This window comes from Thermobia domestica, chromosome 4 (assembly GCF_964235325.1).
Source record: "Thermobia domestica chromosome 4, izTheDome1.hap1.1, whole genome shotgun sequence".
In the NCBI taxonomy this organism is placed as follows: Eukaryota; Metazoa; Arthropoda; class Insecta; order Zygentoma; family Lepismatidae; genus Thermobia; species Thermobia domestica.
This window is the reverse complement of record NC_137457.1, coordinates 299,769,080-299,787,857: the sequence shown is the minus strand read 5'-3', so window position 1 is coordinate 299,787,857 and position 18,778 is coordinate 299,769,080. Positions and strand designations below refer to the sequence as shown.

The 18,778-nt window shown below is 33.6% G+C and overlaps 1 protein-coding gene across 1 annotated transcript in view; it reads right to left on the bottom strand.

Moving 5' to 3' along the window:
• Positions 1-2,888: 2,888 nt before the first annotated feature.
• ChLD3 (Chitin and LDLR binding deacetylase 3) overlaps positions 2,889-18,778 on the bottom strand; it is a 115,810-nt gene continuing 99,920 nt past the window's right edge. Inside the window, exons 8-11 of the mRNA XM_081756347.1 lie at positions 15,027-15,256; positions 11,036-11,206; positions 8,682-8,813; positions 2,889-6,886 (exon numbers count right to left, since the gene is read on the bottom strand). Of these exons, the coding sequence (XP_081612473.1) occupies positions 6,740-6,886; positions 8,682-8,813; positions 11,036-11,206; positions 15,027-15,256 (680 nt within the window). The 3' untranslated portion in view covers positions 2,889-6,739. The remainder of the gene's footprint in view (positions 6,887-8,681; positions 8,814-11,035; positions 11,207-15,026; positions 15,257-18,778) is intronic.

Here is an 18,778-nt window from a genome sequence, read left to right as displayed (position 1 = left end):
TCGAATTCAGCGCAAAAAGTTCCTTTAAGATCAGGTGATTTTTCTCATGTAACAAACAAAAAGTTTAAATTTGTTAACTAGTGTTATCAACAATAGACTGTCCGTAAATAAATAAATGATACTCTCACTCACATATTACTACGATCAAAATACTAAATTATACACACATATGCACGCTACATACCACATAAACTAGGAAAACAAATATCAATACGCATCACTACATATGTTAAATCAGGTTACCACACGAATTCACTATATGTACACTGAACGAATCACTGTTTCCACCATTCTAAATCGGCTCTATTAAACTGGGGGAAAAGAAACGAAATAAACAGAGCCCAATGGCCCTACTACTAATTTAAATCATGATTTTCCAAATACTTTCAATGCCCCAGGAATAGGGTGACCAACCGTCCCGTAAAAACAGGATTGTCCCGTTTTTTCACTACCATTCCCAGTGTCCCGAAAAATTCTCCCGGGACGCCAAAATGTCCCGTATTTACATACATTGAGTACGAAAAATCTTTCGAATCGCTAAAATTTCCTAATTTATATTAGTATTCTCTAAGCTATGTAATTATATTGGAATATGTCTAATTACTGAGCAACATCATTACAACGTTTGCGATATTGGATGTGGTAGCTGCACTGTTTTCCCTCCTAGGCCTCCACCTCTAAGACTCCCACTTCGCAGACGACAGTGCAAGGGGCTGAAAGTTTCATAAAATCAAACTGTTTTACTCTCTGTTTCGGGCGGTAGAAGGTTGAGGCGCTGTCATCAGTACAGTACAGTGTTTCCGTGATTTGGCTAAGATGTAACACCACTGGCGCAAAACCCGGGGAATGAGGGGGACATGTCCCCTCCAATCTTGGAACTGAAGGGGACTGTCACCTCCAATAATTAGTTTTTTTTTTTTAAAGAAATGTGACGATTTGTATCCGATTGCCACAAAGGAAAGTGAGAGGAAATTGATGTTCCCCAGAATAAGCCTCAAATTTGCCCGCCTCCCAATGTTGAAGACAACTGCTCTCCTGATTCTCCACAGCATTGTTGAACATCGCTAAAAAAAAAAAAAAAAAGATTGTGGGAACGATCTTACCCCCTTACCCCCCATGTTGAAGACAGATTTGCGCCGCTGTGTAACACATTACGAAAGGGGAACAAAGGTACAGGACTATAAAGTGAAAGTAAAAAGAAAACTAGTTGTAAGTAAAATAATGTTTAATAGTAAGAAAATGCAAGTATAAGGTGTTGGAATCAGATGCTGACAGTAATTATAAATCTTCTGGGTGACAGATTTGAGCGCTCATATATTTTTAGTAATATTTTTAAATATTTCATGTATTGTTAGTTGCTGATAGTTACTTGTTATTTAATTAATTGCACAACCTTTTCAATAGGTTTTAAAACGAAAAAGTGTAAATTTGCCCTTTTTGGTGAGATACAAAAAGGGAAAGAGAGAGAACGGAGCGGCTAAAAAATATATTTATGGGAGCAACCTATCCAGAAATAAAAGGTGTCCCGTTTTTTCTTGTTGACGATTTGGTCACCCTACCCAGGAAGGACATATTAAAACTACTAATGGTAAGGATCCTTTTCCTGAAGGGAAAAGAGCCCTAACAAAAATCGTTCAACCCATCTCTGTCGAAAGATTGATCAACTCAGGAATAAATGAGAGTCCCTGATAGCGTTTACACTGAAATTGTGAAATTTAACTTAACTCTAAATAAACCTACACCAACCGCCATGTTAATAGTAGAAAAAAAAATCACATTTACTACATATGCAAACAAAAGCTATATTAGGACAGGCCTATCGCAACCTAACAGGATTTTTTTTAGGATAACGGAAGTTATCAAGGGAAAACATTAATCTTCAAACAGCTTTGAAAAGATCACACACTACGATGAATCTTGTCCATAATTGCTATCTTGACGAACGTCACTTGAATTCAAGTCTATATTTCACTAATTTTTAAACTGTTTGAGATGGAATTTCAATAATTTTAGACTCAAGAGCTTCCTGGGTGGTTCATTTTGTAAATAGAACTAATTTTACCTGGATTAACTGTGTTTTTATCCGAAAATCCTGAACGTTCTGCAAGCGATAATAGACGTGGTCTGGTTCAGTTCAGTTCCCAGTAGAGAATAAAAAAAATCGCGCCTTAATACTAGCTCTTCGGAAATATTTCCAAACATAACAGAGGGTTTTGGCGGCGGGTAAAATATAAAACTAATAGAAAGTGGTAAAAACTGGATGAAACCGTATTTTCGGAGGATATGGGTATCTCAGAGGGACGAAGGGGGTCTAAATTATCCTGCAAAATATCAGATTGGTGGATAATTTCAAGAGTCTGTCCAATTGCGGGCCTATCTTGTCGTATAGCGTTAAGGTGTATAATTTCAATATTCATCCATTTGAAATGCCTATATACAGGGTTTATAATAAAATAATGTATAAATAAAGATATTATTCCCCAAAATATAATTCCAACTGGGTTATTCCAAGCTTCCACATTAATTTTGGTTTGAATAAAGAACTAGTGAATATACTACATGGACCGAAAAATATATTTTGAAAAATTGTATAGTACACTACGTTCAGAAAAGATTGGACCCCTCCAAAAAAAATCATTACACTGACTGTAATGGTACATTCTGGCCCCATCAGCTTGGTACGTGAGAAGGGATGAAAAATAAAATATCTAAAATGACCGATAATCGTGTCGGATCGATTGTCTTAGGGGTCGGGAAAACAGCTGTCCTGTTTGAAATAACTTTCGAAACATAGTGTCTACCTCAAAATGATTAAAAAAAAAAAAAATCGTCTGTTTAATTGCCTACTCACAGAAAGACATTTTCTTTTTATAATAAAGATACAACAATTGAAATAATCATAATAATTTATTTCTATAACAACATTACTGGAAAAAGAGATCATAATATCATTACAGATAAGTTCCAAGACAATGCCATGTTGTATTTTACACAAAACACATAATTTCACAGCTGGTTTCTACAGAAGACAAAAAATTTACAAGATTGGAACACAAGTAGTTCAGTGTTGAATTAAGGAATTTAATTTCTCTGCAGTAGCCTAAATGTACGTACTGTACGTACAAATGAACTGAATTGAAACCTAGAGAATCATAGGAGACTTAACATAGCTCTTTCAACACATCATGTAAAATTTTTTTTGTATACACTTTTCAATACTCAAGCAAAATATTGTTTAAAAATACTATAAGGTTATAATTTTTATTTTGTCCTTAATAGCTTTAAAATGACTTCTTTTATACTTAGTTACAAAGTTATAATAAAATTACATACTAGTCTTGAAAATTCGTTGGTGTCTGTCAGAAGCACACATGGTTGTGGTAATATTAAGTTACCATCTCCACATGGCTTTGAACCAAAAGAGACTATAAGCTTTGGCCAAATACGCAATGAAATATTCCCATTTTTGTACTAAAAAGTTGCTGCTACGTGGGTGTGGTTAATATATAAAGTCCGTCAACTAAACCTGAGACAATAAAAATAGAGGATATCTTTATTTAATAGTAACAGGGTCTATTTGATTACTTCTACATCATTGTTTTAGGTAAAGGTATGTCGCCTATAAGTAAGTTTCTTTGACGTCACTCTTTTTGAAGTCAATATATTTTACCCATAAATTTTCTAAATCCATATTGTTCAACTGCATTTCATTAATTGTGTCATAACTAAAAGTAAAATCGTGAAACACCTTGGGAAAAAAATAATTCAACGAACGGAACAAATAGGCTTCGGATTGTTTTAGTTTCTAACTACGTGTATGATAAACGGTGTTAAAAGTCTTGAAATTAATAACATCACTTATCCCTGATAAGCACAATCTATTTGTGTTTTTAAACCAAAGGATGTCTGTGAAAAAGTTACGTATTAAACTATTCAACATGTGCTCTGTAGTTATAAACCGAAGAAGTAAATGCATTGTGTTTCCACTTAGAAGAAAAACAAAATACTAGCGCAATCAAATAGCAACGTAAAGAACAGCTGTAGTTAAATTTACACTGAAGTTGCACCATCCAGTCGTGACATAATGTCACGTGGTAATGAGTCCACTTTTCACACAAAACTTTATTGATTAAAAAAAAAGTGGTTTACTTACGTTATGAAACATAGCTGAGCGAGCATCAGCAAGCGAAGAGGGTGAGAAGTCCCGCACGGCTCGTTTTATTCCACACCTTTGCCCGAATGATAATACCATGTGACATTACGTCACACTCGGGTGGTGCAACTTTGATGTAAATCTAACCTCACCCATATAGAACACAGTATTGTAGTGTTTCACCTCTTGTAAATACATTGAAACCAACGACATAGGGAAAATATTGGTCACGAGTTGACAAATGAAACGTATACAGAACTTCTTTGCGCTCATTAAAAAAAACGTTAGAACACTGTACGAAGAAATATTAAAGGTATTATTGGATGTTAATAGGATTGCCTGATTTCCTAGGAGCCTAATAGGCACTCTTTGGTCTGTTTTATCCCTGTAGAAACGTGCTTAATAATGAAGATATGAGTCCCGATTACACAGAAGAATTCAAGAAAGGAGACCACAGATTATACTCTCATTAAATAATAGGCATTTATAATAGGTAGAAGCAGTGACGTAACTAGTGGGGGGCAAATGCAAATGACACTTGTGCCTCAAGTGCCGGATTGGGAGGGCGCAAAATTTTGCAAATATTTGATGGAATGTCTTGATTTGGTTGATCAGGGGACGGAATTCTTGCTCCGGGAGACAACTAGCCTAGTTATTTTGCTGGGTAGAAGGTACAGTTTGCAATTTCTCAAATGTAATAGCCCCTATTTTTAATTTTTTTTTTTAATAAAGGGTTTTTAAGTGTTTGTTTGTCACTTAGGACTTAAATCCAGTCAAACAAAAAAAAACTAAAAGAATTAAATTTCAGAATTAAGAATAGTGTATTCCTTTTAGCTGCCCATTGTTCGTACTTTGTAAAGTGAAGGAAAACTTAAAAGAAATAGAAGCCAAAAGCAAATGTGATTGGCAGTTCCTTCAATATATCTAAATTAACCTTATCACACAACTTGTCATAGGAATTGAACGCTCAACAGACTAGGGAAAATTTCATAAGAAAACAGAAATTTTGTGTCAGTGAAGGGAAATTTACTTAAAGGAAACCTATGAGCACTGATGACAAGGATGTTTTAAAATAGAGGATCTGCCGATACAACAAAATCGTGAAGCCATACGTCACAGCTTCGCCACACCTACTCTGCCCGCTCCGCGCCACTAAGATAGCAATGTTTCGAGCCAACAAACATGGCGGAAACGAGAGTGGCCAATCAGACGTGCCGGCTCAGACGATGCTCAGTTGTTTTTTGGCTTCACTGAGCTCATAGGTTGAAGATACGTATGGGCAGGTCCTCTATTTTATAACATCCTTGACTGATGACGACTATTGAAGCTAGAACTAGTTCCGACATTTTGTGTTGGTAATAATGATTGTTGACATAAGAACTGTCTGAAAAGTTTGTGATAATTAACGTATAGGACATTACTTGGAAGTGTAATATTGTCGTCGCAAGTAAAAGCGAAAGCGAAATCTAACAAAAATTAAATTAATAGAAGATGATAAACAAAACCAAGGAAAATAAAAAGTAAAAGTTTGAGAAAAACAAACTTACAAAATGAGAGAAGTGTGAAAAAATCTCAGGATTGTGTATTTTGTTGTATATTTGCTCGGAACGTGAAAATTATAGTCAAATTTCAGATAGAGCATAGAACATAGATTATCTGATAAGTGAATTTATAGTATTGTCACCTGTCAATGATCCTACACTATTGTTTCCGCGTGATTCTTCTAAAATAGCTTATATTACAATACATACTTAACACTCTTAAAACACAACCAATCTAAAAATGAAATGAAGGTTACAATTCTAGACTGGGCGGGAGAAATAGTGTGTCAGAAATTGGCCAAAAGGAGGTAAGTCAAACTTGGAGTTCTATGTGTCATGCTCTACCTCCGGTTAACTTGGAATAAATCAATTCTAAACGTGAGTTGAATAATCGCGTCTTGGTACTGTTAGTATAGGTGATTCACACTTATGCTTGGTAAAATAAAAAATCGTTTCCTGGAAACCTGTATTTTTTTTTTTTTTTAAAGTATACGGTTTCTCCCGTGCAGTCTAGAATTGTGATGACTTTGAGATGTATCAGTAGTGGTCACCGCGGTTACGGATATCCACGTCTATATATTTTTAGTTTCTTTGTTGATTATATATAAAAGTATGAACCTAAAACATTTGCCGATTGGAGAGAAATTCTGAAATGGATTACGGTGGCAGTAAGATCATTAAAAGCGTTTTGACTTAAGAACATTTCAAAATTCTTTGGAAAATAATAGGAGTCAGATAAGGTTCGGAAATCATGATTATAGAAAAAGTAAGCTGCATGAATCTAACATAATCTATCTGGAATTAATGCAGCGGACATAATATGGATACGATTGAGAATTACATACAACACAGAGCTTAATTTATCAACAAAAGTAATGACTTATTTCCTTTTGGAAAAAAACTTACATTCAAATAACTTCTCAACATTTTTGTAACCATTGAAGAAAGGAAACATTTTCGATTTTTGTTTAAACTCATTCCAATTTAAATTTAATTATAATAATACTAGAAATAATCATTGTGTTGAAGAGTCTGTAAACATCAGTTAAATATCAAGTCCAAATTCATTCCTTATCCATGGATATTGTTGAGGACATTCGTAGCATGTGTGGAGATAACGATCAGTTCTTAAAACTCGACTATGTAATTTACAGGCCTTCGGGATATTGCAAGCTCTTTCTTGAGGATCAAACTGAAAAAAATTGCAAAATAACCTATTATTATTGTTAAAGATTAAGGTAAGGTGTATATATACCTAGGTATACTTAAATCTAATGAATCATGAAGTTGGAAAATTAATTTCAATAATTGATTATAATAAATTATATTGTGACCGAATGATTACTACACGTAGTCAAGTTTTCGACTTCACATGAGGATACAGAGCTTATATAGAGAGATGCAATTATAGACATACATACGTAAATTAAGAAGTAGCAAACTTTAGTATATGGGATCAACCAACACCTGAGTTTATGACATGATTATTGATACCATAGGCTAAAGTTGCAATCTGTTAATCTAATTTACAGTTAGGATATTCTCCACAACAAAGTTTAAAGCCGAGGAATTAGACATAATGGTATTTGAAGTTGAGAAATAAATTGTGAATATGCTAACAATTTAGAAATATATATCCATCAGGATTACAACTGGGATGTAATCAGGGTAGCAGATAAGGAATGTATCAAAATCAGGTTTACAACTGAGACGCTGATCATAATCATGTCCACAGCCAAAAACTCGTCCTTATCATGTTACAGCTGAGGAATATTATAACACTGTTTACAGCTGAGAGATATGTCATAATCATCTTTACAGCTGAGAAATACTATCCCTTAAGCCTGTTTATATATTCAGATATACAGATTGCCAATACGCCATAATCTGGTTACAGCTGAGAGACAATTTATAACCATGTTTACAGATGAAAAATTTTTTATAAAAATGTTAATGGCTGAGAATATAGTATTATCATGTTCGAAAAATTCACTTTCCAAGACAAGACGTTACTTTCAAGATACCTTTTCAAGTTTGGACAATATCAAATCTTGTTCCGTTGGTAACAATCTTTACCCTAATACCCAGTACATCACTATGACGGTTATCTTAGAAATTTATCAAATCATATTTAATGTTAAAAATATTACAATCGTGTTTTAGCTTAAATACAGGTCATGTTTTAGCTTAGAAATACGATATAATCATATTGTGACAAATTAATCATGTTGTATTTGTCAGGTGAAAATTGTAACATGAAATTAAAGCTTTATTTCATAACACTTGTTAAGTTTCGTAAATATTTTCTAATCTTTACTTCGTAACACTTTCTAACATTTTTTCATAACTACTTTTAAGCTTTATCTGATAGTAAGTTACTTTCTAAGCTTTATGTCAATAGCACTTTTTAAGATTTATTTCACAGCATTTTCTAAGCTGTATTTCAGAATACGTTCTAAACTTTATTTCAAAGCAATTACTAAGCTTTATTTCATAGTTCTTTCTAAGCTTTGTCATACTACTTTATAAGATTTATTTCACAGCACTTTTTAAAGTTTATTTCATAATACTTTCTAAACTTTATTTGAAAGCGCTTTCTAAGCTTTCTTTCATAGTACTCTTCTAAACTTTATGTTATACCACTTTTTAAGATTTGAATGCTATGTTTTATCTTCTATTTCACAGTTGTTTTGAAAAAGAAATAATCAAATGAAGTTAATATTATAATACCAGTACAATTAAACAATGGCCACTTCCCTAACTTGATCACTTTCATAAATTTAGTTGCATGTTCTAAAACCATCGTGATCGTCCTGTTACTGTTACATCGCAAGATGGTTACTCACATAACTTCTGCAAGAATAGTCAATTAAAACCAATTTTGCTTGTCTATCACATTTGCGGAATAAACTAAAAATGGATAATAAAAGGATAAAGTAAGCATATATTGTTTCCTTGTAGAGTCTTTATTTTACATACACACTCACCTGTCGTTTACAATTCCAAGGCTCAAAAGTGTTCAATTGGTTGCTAGCAACAGGCTCTCTCATCCACTGAATGGCTTGCCAATTGGTAACAAACCATACGTCCGGCATCTTCACCATTTCATCCAAAAATTTCTACAACAAAATGAAAAAAGCGAAGCATATTATTATGTACGAAATGCTAATAAGAAAACTTTAAATATTTATGACATCTTTAGTCCTTACAGGGTACTAAAATTACATATAATCTTACCAGAAATGCATTAATATTATTTTAAAAGGAAAACCTTTGAATCATGATATATGAAAATATAGTTCGTACACAGTCTTATGAATTGTCTTGCTATGCATTAACTTTTTTTTCTAATATCCATGTTCTGAATTGTGTGTTAGAGTAAGATTATTACAGTAGATTTTTAAAATGAATCTGGTAACACTTGTCAACCTAAATTTATGTTACTAAGATTATACAAAACAACTTTATTAGACTGAGAAAAAGGAACTGTGTCAACTGAACAATTTGGAGGGGGAAAATAGAACAAATGACTACTTGTAGATACCCCGTGTTGTCATACGTAAGCAGAAAAAACAAAAGTAAGGATAGATATTGTCAAACAATAATATTTTGTGGCCTACTTCACAAAGTAAGATTTAAAGAAAAGGCTCAGTAGAGGGTTTAGGGTTGACTATTGTAATGTACGTAGCATATATATATCAGGAAACATCTACGAAAAAACAACTGAAGCATTTGTAACGTAAGTATGGAGAGAGAAGAGACTTTGACGGAGGAAACAAAAAAGCAACGAAGGAATCTTAGCAAAAGTCCTAGAAGACGTAGATATACTGGGCGTAAATATAAGAAAACAGTTGTCTATAACAATATTTCAGAAAGGTTGTTTTGAAGTTTAACGGTAAACCTACAGCTTAAATTGGGAACCGAACCACATGCGGTTAAGAAGTCATATTAGAAATGGAACCAAGGTCATTCGAGCTGAAGATGTTTTAAGAAATAATTTTCATATTCAGTATGAGTATTTTCAGAATAGTTTTCATATTCAGCGTGAGTATTTTGAGAAATAACTTTCATATTTAGCATGAGTGTTTTAAGAAATAACTTTCATATTGAGCATGAGTATTTTGAGAAATAGCTTTCATATTCAGCATGTGCATTTTAACAAATAGCTTTGATATTCAGCATTAGTATTTTGAGAAATAGCTTTCACATTCAGCCTCGACATTTTGAGAAATAGCTTTGATATTCAGCATGAGTAATGTGAGAAATAGCTTTCATATTCAGCATGAGTATTTTGAGAAATAGCTTTCACATTCAGCCTGGACATTTTGAGAAATAGCTTTGATATTCAGCATGAGTAATGTGAGAAATAGCTTTCATATTCAGCATGAGTATTTTGAGAAATAGCTTTCATATTCAGCATGAGTATTTTGAGAAATAGCTTTGATATTCAGCATGTGTACTTTGAGGAAAAGCTTTGATATTGGGCATCAATATTCTGAAAGACATCTTTCATATTCAGCATGAGTATTTTGGGAAATAGCTTTCATATTCAGCATGAGTATTTTGGGAAATAGCTTTCATATTCAGCATGAGTATTGTGAGAAATAACTTTCATATTTAGCATGACTGTTTTAAGAAATAACTTTCATATTCAGCATGAGTATTTTGAGAAATAGCTTTGATATTCAGCATGAGTAATGTGAGAAATAGCTTTCATATTCAGCATGAGTATTTTGGGAAATAGCTTTCATATTCAGCATGAGTATTGTAAGAAATAACATTCATATTCAGCATTAGTATTTTGAGAAATAGTTTTCATATTCAGAATGAGTATTTTGAGAAATAGGTTTTATATTCATCATGCTGAAAAAGCATTCAAGATGATAGTTCTTATAGCAAATCGAACAAACTGTTGGGGACAGAAACTCATATAACCTTTGAAATGAAATGAAATCTTTCAGTTTAACGTCCCACAATTATGCCCTTTAAGATAAGGGAGACATTGATGATAGCAACTGAATGATGATGGAACAATTGGTAGAATGAAAAAGTGGGAAGAAACAGGAGTAAACCAAGAAAACCCACGGACACGGTGTTGTCCATCATTACTTGGCCGGGGATCGAACTAGGGCACCAGAAGTAAGCGCTCTACCACTAAACCACTGTGCACCCCGGTATAGAATCTTTGAAGAAAGACACTGGCGGTAATGGAAGAGTGTCCATGACGATTACTATATAAGTGAGTTACCATTTTAATTTTCTAATTTTCTTAACTATTTGTAGAGAACTATTGTTTATTTGTATTTTTACAGATTATAAATATTTCTAGAGATTAACTTACTATAAAAGCGTTAACATTTTCTAATCTTTTAAACCACGTTGTATGGAAATATAATCCGTAAGGTGCTCGGTTGCTGTCGTAATGACGCTTGAAATTGTGTATCAACATTTTGTAGATCTCATCTCCAGACAGGTGAGGAGGACAGCTGTCAACCATGGCACATGTATAACCCTGAAAGGAACGAAAGAATTATGTTTACAATTATAGTTTAATAACAACTAACCTTCCTACAACTAAGTAGTCAAGCATTATGTTTTTAATCTTATGTACTTTGATAGAAACAATACTTTCAAATACTGAAAACTGAATGATAAAGATATTTCTTACTTTGATATGTTATTAGCATAAGCTGATGTGGTTACTGCACATAAAATAATTAACACACAGACATAAAAGAATTTTGCAACGCTACGATAATTAGCCTCCATTTCTAAAGTTGGTTACCTCTGTTCAAATATTCTGAAATATATTTAATAGAATATATTAAAGTATTCTGAAAGCTGGACAAGTACAATGTCAGTAAGAAGTGGGGTTGCTAGAAGCAGAGGTTAATGCTTGTCTTGTGCTAATTGAAAAATGTTCTATTGCAGATGGGAGTGTTTATAATACGAGGGTGATAAGTAGGGGAAAAGTGGATTTGAAAAGGTAGGTAGCGGGACGTCACGCCATCCCCCTACCTATCTTTGCTAGTGATGAGTAAATTCCCGGGAAGATATTTTTCGGGAATATTCCCGGGAAGATTCCCAAAATGGGAATTTATCCGGGAATTTATGTTCAATCAGAAAGAAAATTGCATTCTATTACTATATTATGATTTCAAAGTTGAATTAATTTTTATATCACAGCATATTATTACTGTTGTCCACAGAGGATTCTTTAAAATGTATATTCTGAACGGTACTATGTTACTTTATTAACACTTTATTATATTTAGAAAGTACGCATAAATATATATTTATTTACAATATGTTCTATCAATTAAATATGTGTGAAAAAATTATATAGTAAATTATACAGTAACAGTTTAAATTTATATGTAAGTGGATTTGCTCAACTTGACTCTTTTACTGGTATTATAAACACATTAAATTTATAAATGTTATAAACCAGTTAGATTGGGTAAATGCTAGAAGATACATGTCTCACCAATTTATCAACATTTGCGCATACATATTTATGTTCACAAAATTTGCAAGATACTTACTTATCTTTATATTTTAGCCGTAACATTGCCATACACGACCTTTCATTCTACCTATTTCTCGAAATTCCATACGTTAATTCACATGTAAAAGAAGTCCGAGTACTTCTTCAGAAATTCGAGTCAAAGAGAGTAGATAGCCCGACGTCTATTACTAATGGTGGTTCAGGGTTTATTAATAGTACTTCACTTCTATTTCTACATAATTCTAAATTACTTTACAAAATGATTCCATTTTATCATTTGTAAATTAGTACTTTGCTAATTTTGGCTGTTCTTTAGCATTGGAGGCCAGCTTTTGCACCTACTTTTTTCCGATATTCTATTCCGATGCGTTTGTTTTATGGTTTGAAGCGTTAAATTACGTTACCAACATTAAATTCAGACAGCGTTGCAGAGCGAGCGTTAGCGAATGAAGGCGGGTTAGATCCCCGCATGGCACGTTGTTTTCTATCTTCGTTACCAACAATTCACTTCCTTTTCTCACATAAATCGCTTCCACTTACCTTTCCGTTTTGTATAAATACCCTACTGCCCTAAAAAAATGTTTTCGATACTTTTTTGACTACTTGAACATCACTATCAACTCATTTCTTCCATAAATCATCCTACTTTTTGCTAGTTTTGGCCCCCCAATTCTAAACAATTATCTTACTTTTTAGTGCAAATAGAAATGGAACTTAACAAATCATATTATTAGTTATATAAAGTACCGTCAAATAATTTTTAATTTTTTAACCTCCAAATTCTTTAAAACCTAGAGGTAAATCATAATATATTAAAATAAAGTAATTAGTCATATGGTTCTTATAATTTGGAAGATCAAGTAAATAAATTGAAATAAATTCCTTCCCGGGAATTTATAGGCCAGGGAAAAAACCCGGGAATATTCCCATTTTTTAAATTCCTTCCCACTGGGAATATTCCCACTGCCCATCACTAATCTTTGCCCATTGTAATTTTTAGGAACTGGTGGGACGCCGTACATATTTCTTACAGGTGAAGGGACGGCATCCCAAGCGTTCCCCTCACTTTTACCCCTGGTGGTACCCCGACAAACTGGTGATAATAGTAGACATGAACTTAAGCAAAAAATGTCTAATGAACATTGGCCAAAAAATGTGATCGTTTTTACGTGAAACGCTTTTGAAAGTGGTAAAGGCGTTGATATAATATCGAATATCTCATGAACGAAGAAAGGTATTGCTCTCGAGTCTAAATATTATACAGTCACACCCAATAAATGCAATGGTATACAGATAGGAGGCAAGCCACCGCCCTGCAACGAGAGTCATTACTAGGGAGCGGATTTTAAGGTGCAAAAATGTGGTAGGAAAAAGGGAATCAAAGGTGCTGAAAAATCACTCTAAAATGTGCAAAAAGGTGCTAATAAGATATCTTTATTAAGTGCTATAGTGTACAGTTACATGAACATATTTTATTCATTACACTAGCAAATATTGTTAAAATCTTGACTCTAAATATTTTACATAAATTGCAAAATTGTTTTATCTCATAAACTTGTACAATATTCAACATTCCTGTTAATAAAATTTGTGGTTAAAACCAACTCGGTATTTTAAAAAAGAAAACATTAATTTTGCAATATTGTAGCTTTAGAAACCGTTACATACTACTGGGTTTCCAGAAACGGGTTATACTTCATTACGCACATTTCTATATTTTCTAATGATAGTTTCTGCCGCTTGGAGCTCAGGAGATCCTTGTATGTGGAGAAACTTTGCTCGACATCGATCGGAAATCAGTGGGGCATATCTTATAAGCACATTGATAAGAAATTCACTTGTTGCAACGGTTTCTACGTCCTAATTGTTTCTCAAATTCAGTTCAAATTTGTCCCTAGCAAATCCGTCAAGATTGTGTCTAAATTTATAGTGTATTATGTGTAAACCAGACCAAAAATAAAACATATTATTCTGTCCATTAAAAAAAAAGACAGAAAAAAAAGACAATAAAGGCGCTGAAGGCTAAAAGAAGTGAAAAAGGGAAAATGTTATTGATCTAGTAAAAAAAAAAGTGCAACATTCACGAAAAAGATGCAAAAAAGTGCGTTTATTTCAGTTCGTTTTATGCCCGAAAATGCATATTTTGAACTTTGGCTGTTATAACAACTACAATTTTAGAAAAGGTGCTGCACCTTAAAATCCGCTCTCTAGTCATATCAGACAGATGCAGAAGCCAGATCTGAATTTCACATCTGCAGGGATTCTCTTATTGCGGTAAAACGTATATATAGATTGTATAGTGGGTCATGTATTATGAAAGTATTCTATCAGAGCTTTGAGGATAGTTTTGCGATGTCACTGAAACTGCTTTATTGTTCGAAATATCTTCTAGGCTCGGCCGCCTTATGCAGAGTCGTTTTGACATATGATTAGAGTCTTACTATAGGTCTGACTACTGCATGAAACATATGGTAGCCGAGCTCATTAGTATGGCGCTAATCACGCTTCAGAACGACTTTGCATAAGGCCCAGAATGTATGTGAAAAAAATTTCCTCTATTGACTCTACAGGTTTCTGGTCAACCATGACCGCAATTATATCAAAGGACTCTTGAATGCTATTCTGATGTTCTGATCGTGCAAATGTCATGCAAGCTACGTCGGAACTTTTGATTAAACGCATAGAAACCGTTTACTATAAACTCGTGACTCACGTAATGTTCTTTGAGATTAGAAATAGTGTTTGATAACAAATATTTTTAACTGCACAAGATAGTTAGTCTATAATGCATATTAACAGAATAATTAATTAACAAAGAACTCACCTCAACTGACAACTGATTCATGACCATTTCCCAGATTCCAGGATAAGATCTTGATGGGCATCGTTGGTTATTGCCTGTGCAAGTGTGCGGGATTTTATGATCCAAAGTATAAGGCCAAAGAGGAGGATCAGAGAATGGTGCTGCCATTGAAGAATCGTAGATGAACCCAAATTCTCTCATCATCAGAAACTGTCTGTTCCAGCCAACTCTCAAGAATGGAACTCTCAATCCTGAAAACAACAAAATTATTCTTAATACATGTGGTTTATGTTAATTACAATTCAATTTAGTTATGAAAAATAATAATGGTCCATTAATCAAGTTCTCTAGGCGATAGCGCAGTGGTAAAACATACCTAGATGATCCTTTTCTCCTTAGCAATGCAGCTACCTCACAGACGAGCCAGTTACTTTACTTTATTACTCTTGCCGCTTATGTAGTTCAACCTTAAGAAAAGCATTAGAGATTCTTCAATTCTTAAAATACATATAATGGCTTCTACTTTGTAAAAAGGCTCCTGTTCTCCAAACAATGATAATCGGATTGTCAACAAATCAGTGTTTCTTCCACACATGATTTCTCCTCCTCCCTTCACACTGAGTTCACCAACGACTTCTCCCCACCAAAAATTAAACAAAATTATTGTGGTATCACCAGAGGAGTCGTTGAGGAGGGGACAAATGGGTGACTGTTCCCCCAAGCAACCTTCTCCCCCACACCAAAAGAGATGTATCTGTTATATGCTTATTAAAGTTCTTTATTACTTACAGCATATAAAGAATGTTTATAATATAATGTGAAAAACAAAATTAAAAAGTAAATAAGTCATATCAATACGTTAAAATAACTAAAACAACTTAAATTAATAATCCACTTTATACTCTTATTTCATTTCTTAGCTTGTAGCGAATGCATTATATTATTTCCTTCAAGAGCCACTATTGATTTTCACTATTTAACTGTCAATCAAGAAATCACACAATGAGATCCATACTTGCGATTTTCCAATACACTCCATTATACATAACGTAAATTTTCTAGAAGAAATCCTGCGATAAATCACATTGCAGTATATAGTAATTTACTGGTTAATAGAAGAAATTCTAGAAGTAAATGCTATTTTGGCTACTTGACTGTCTCTGTTTAAGAACAACCAAACCAACATTATTAATAAGTAATGTAAAGCCGTATGAAAAGGTCTTGCCAATGTGACTAAGAATTAATATCTTTCATTTATCCCATATACTAATAGGGTAAGAACCTCAAATATGAGACCCTAAAAGTTAAGATGCTATATACTGTTTAATTATAGCATAAACGAACACTGTTGTGACTTTAATATATTCTGTGAAATGTCTAATTTTTGATACAAACTATTGGAATACATAAAAATATAACAATAAAAAAAAGATATTGAAAAATTTGACCAAAGTTGCTACACTGTCATTTTTATGAAGGGTATCTAAAGAGACCCCGGCTTTTTGTGTACTCTTAAAAGAGTTATTTTATTAATTCATCATTCAACACTGTCTTTAAGCCAAATCCTAAAAATATAAATCTTTCAATCTAACGCACTTTCTTCAACTTTAGAGTATACGCACTGTATAATTTTACACTTTTTTGTGCATAAACTGCAACGACTTTTGATCACTTCTTTTAATGTTCAAATATGTACCAAATGAGAAGATATGTCCCAAACGACAGTACAATGCCAACGAAATCACTGGCTCTATATACACAGGACTAACAAGGGAACATCTTATATTGATAGTAGCATTGCCTAATCAAACCATTGCCTAATGCGCAATCGACAGAGAAGTGAAGAAAAGTGAGAGATCCAAAGTTTTACTGGCCGACACTCAAAAACACAGGAGATACAGAGGAAAGAAGAATCTAGAATCATATGAAGATAGCAATGCAAAAGATACACTGACACGGAAATAACTTCAAAATGATGAAAGTAATCAAAATGGCATTTACACAACAGTATAGTAAGCAAACATTGTAACCACAGACATGCTCAATAACATCATATGTAATGCAGTGTTGCCAACTGAGCAGAAAATGAAGATTTGTTAAATGGCACGGAACACAAATTATATCATCTAGAAAATCTAATTATGAGTAGAACCATACCTGTGATGTTTTGATGTACAGTGTTGTAAACGTTTGAAGATAGGCCTATATGAATTCCTATATAAAGTTTTGTGTGTTGTGTTTAATATTATTCTGATTTCCACTTGGGAAAACCTGCTTCGACACTGTGCTTCGTCCTTTATTTTCGTACTTCAGTGATTATATTCTTGTTTGTCGTATCATATTTTGGTTTCAACTAGTTCGAATCGTGTACTGTATGTACTCTTCTACATCCAAGATTCATATAAGAATTCATGTAGGCCTAGCTTCAAACGTTGACAACACTGTACATCAAGACGCCACAGGTAGGGTTCTACTCATAATTAGATTTTCTGGATGTTATAATTTGTGTTCCGTGCCATTTAACAAATCTTCATTTTCTGCTCAGTTGGCAACACTGCATTACATATGATGTTATTGAGCATATCTTGGGGTACAGTGTTTCCTTACTATACTGTTGTGTAAATGCCATTTTGATTACTTTCATCATTTTGAAGTTATTTCTGTGTCAGTGTATCTTTTGCATTGCTATCTTCACATGATTCTATATCCTTCTTTCCTCTGTATCTCCTGTGTTTCTGGGTGTCGGTCCGTAAAACTTTGGATTTCTCACTTTTCTTCATTCCTCTATCAATTGCACTTTGTTTCATTGGCAATGCTACTATCAATATAAGATGTTCCCTTGTAAGTCTAAGAGACTAAAGAGACTACTTTGTGAATACAGAAATGTCGATAGAAATGAACTCCTAAGACCCAATATTACTATACGGGTCACATTATGAGACTGGTCTCATATACTGAACCCGTTAAGGGTCTCATAATAAGACATTCGATCGATAAACAAATGACTAACGCCATCTCAAATATAAGTGGAAGAAAACCTGTAACTCATTACATGTTGCAATACGCATATTCACTGGTATAAAAAAAATTAAAGATAAAATGAATATCAATTTACCTTCTTCATTTTCAGCACCTGATGTGTGCATGTTCAGAAAACTTTGTAGGGGCGCAATTTCTTCCAGTCTCCACTATACTAACAACCCTCCCATAACGAGCTTACGTGACTTCCGGTGTGTGATGGGCTATTTCCTTTTGTTTTAGCTCGCTTCACTACATTGCAGCTCTTATTTCACAAGATAGGTAAGGGTCTCAATTTAGGTGTCTATCCTCATATTAGGGGTTCTTACCCTATTGAATTTTAGATGACAAGTAAACATTATTCCTTGCTTCATGTGATATGATCATCTGTAGTTCCTGGGTTGCTGTAGACCGTTCATTTAGTTACAAGTACAATCATACTGTAGGTAAGTAGATCAGACGAAACAGATTACCAATAAAATATCGCAGTATATAAAGCTAAGAAAACATCGAGATTCTTTTCAACCTTTTTTTATCATGAAAAAGGTAAGGAAAAGGGTGTCCCATTTAGAGTAAATAATACGAGACTCAAGGGCTGGCTGGTAATAATACTGTTGAGGAAGTGATGTAGTCAGATGTGGCTGTCGTAACTGCCAGGCACTATTTTTACAGAGATTGAGTGTACCTCTCAGCCTGAATGGAAGAAGGTATGATCAGAAAATAATTTCCTCATCCATCTTGAATCAAACCCGAGG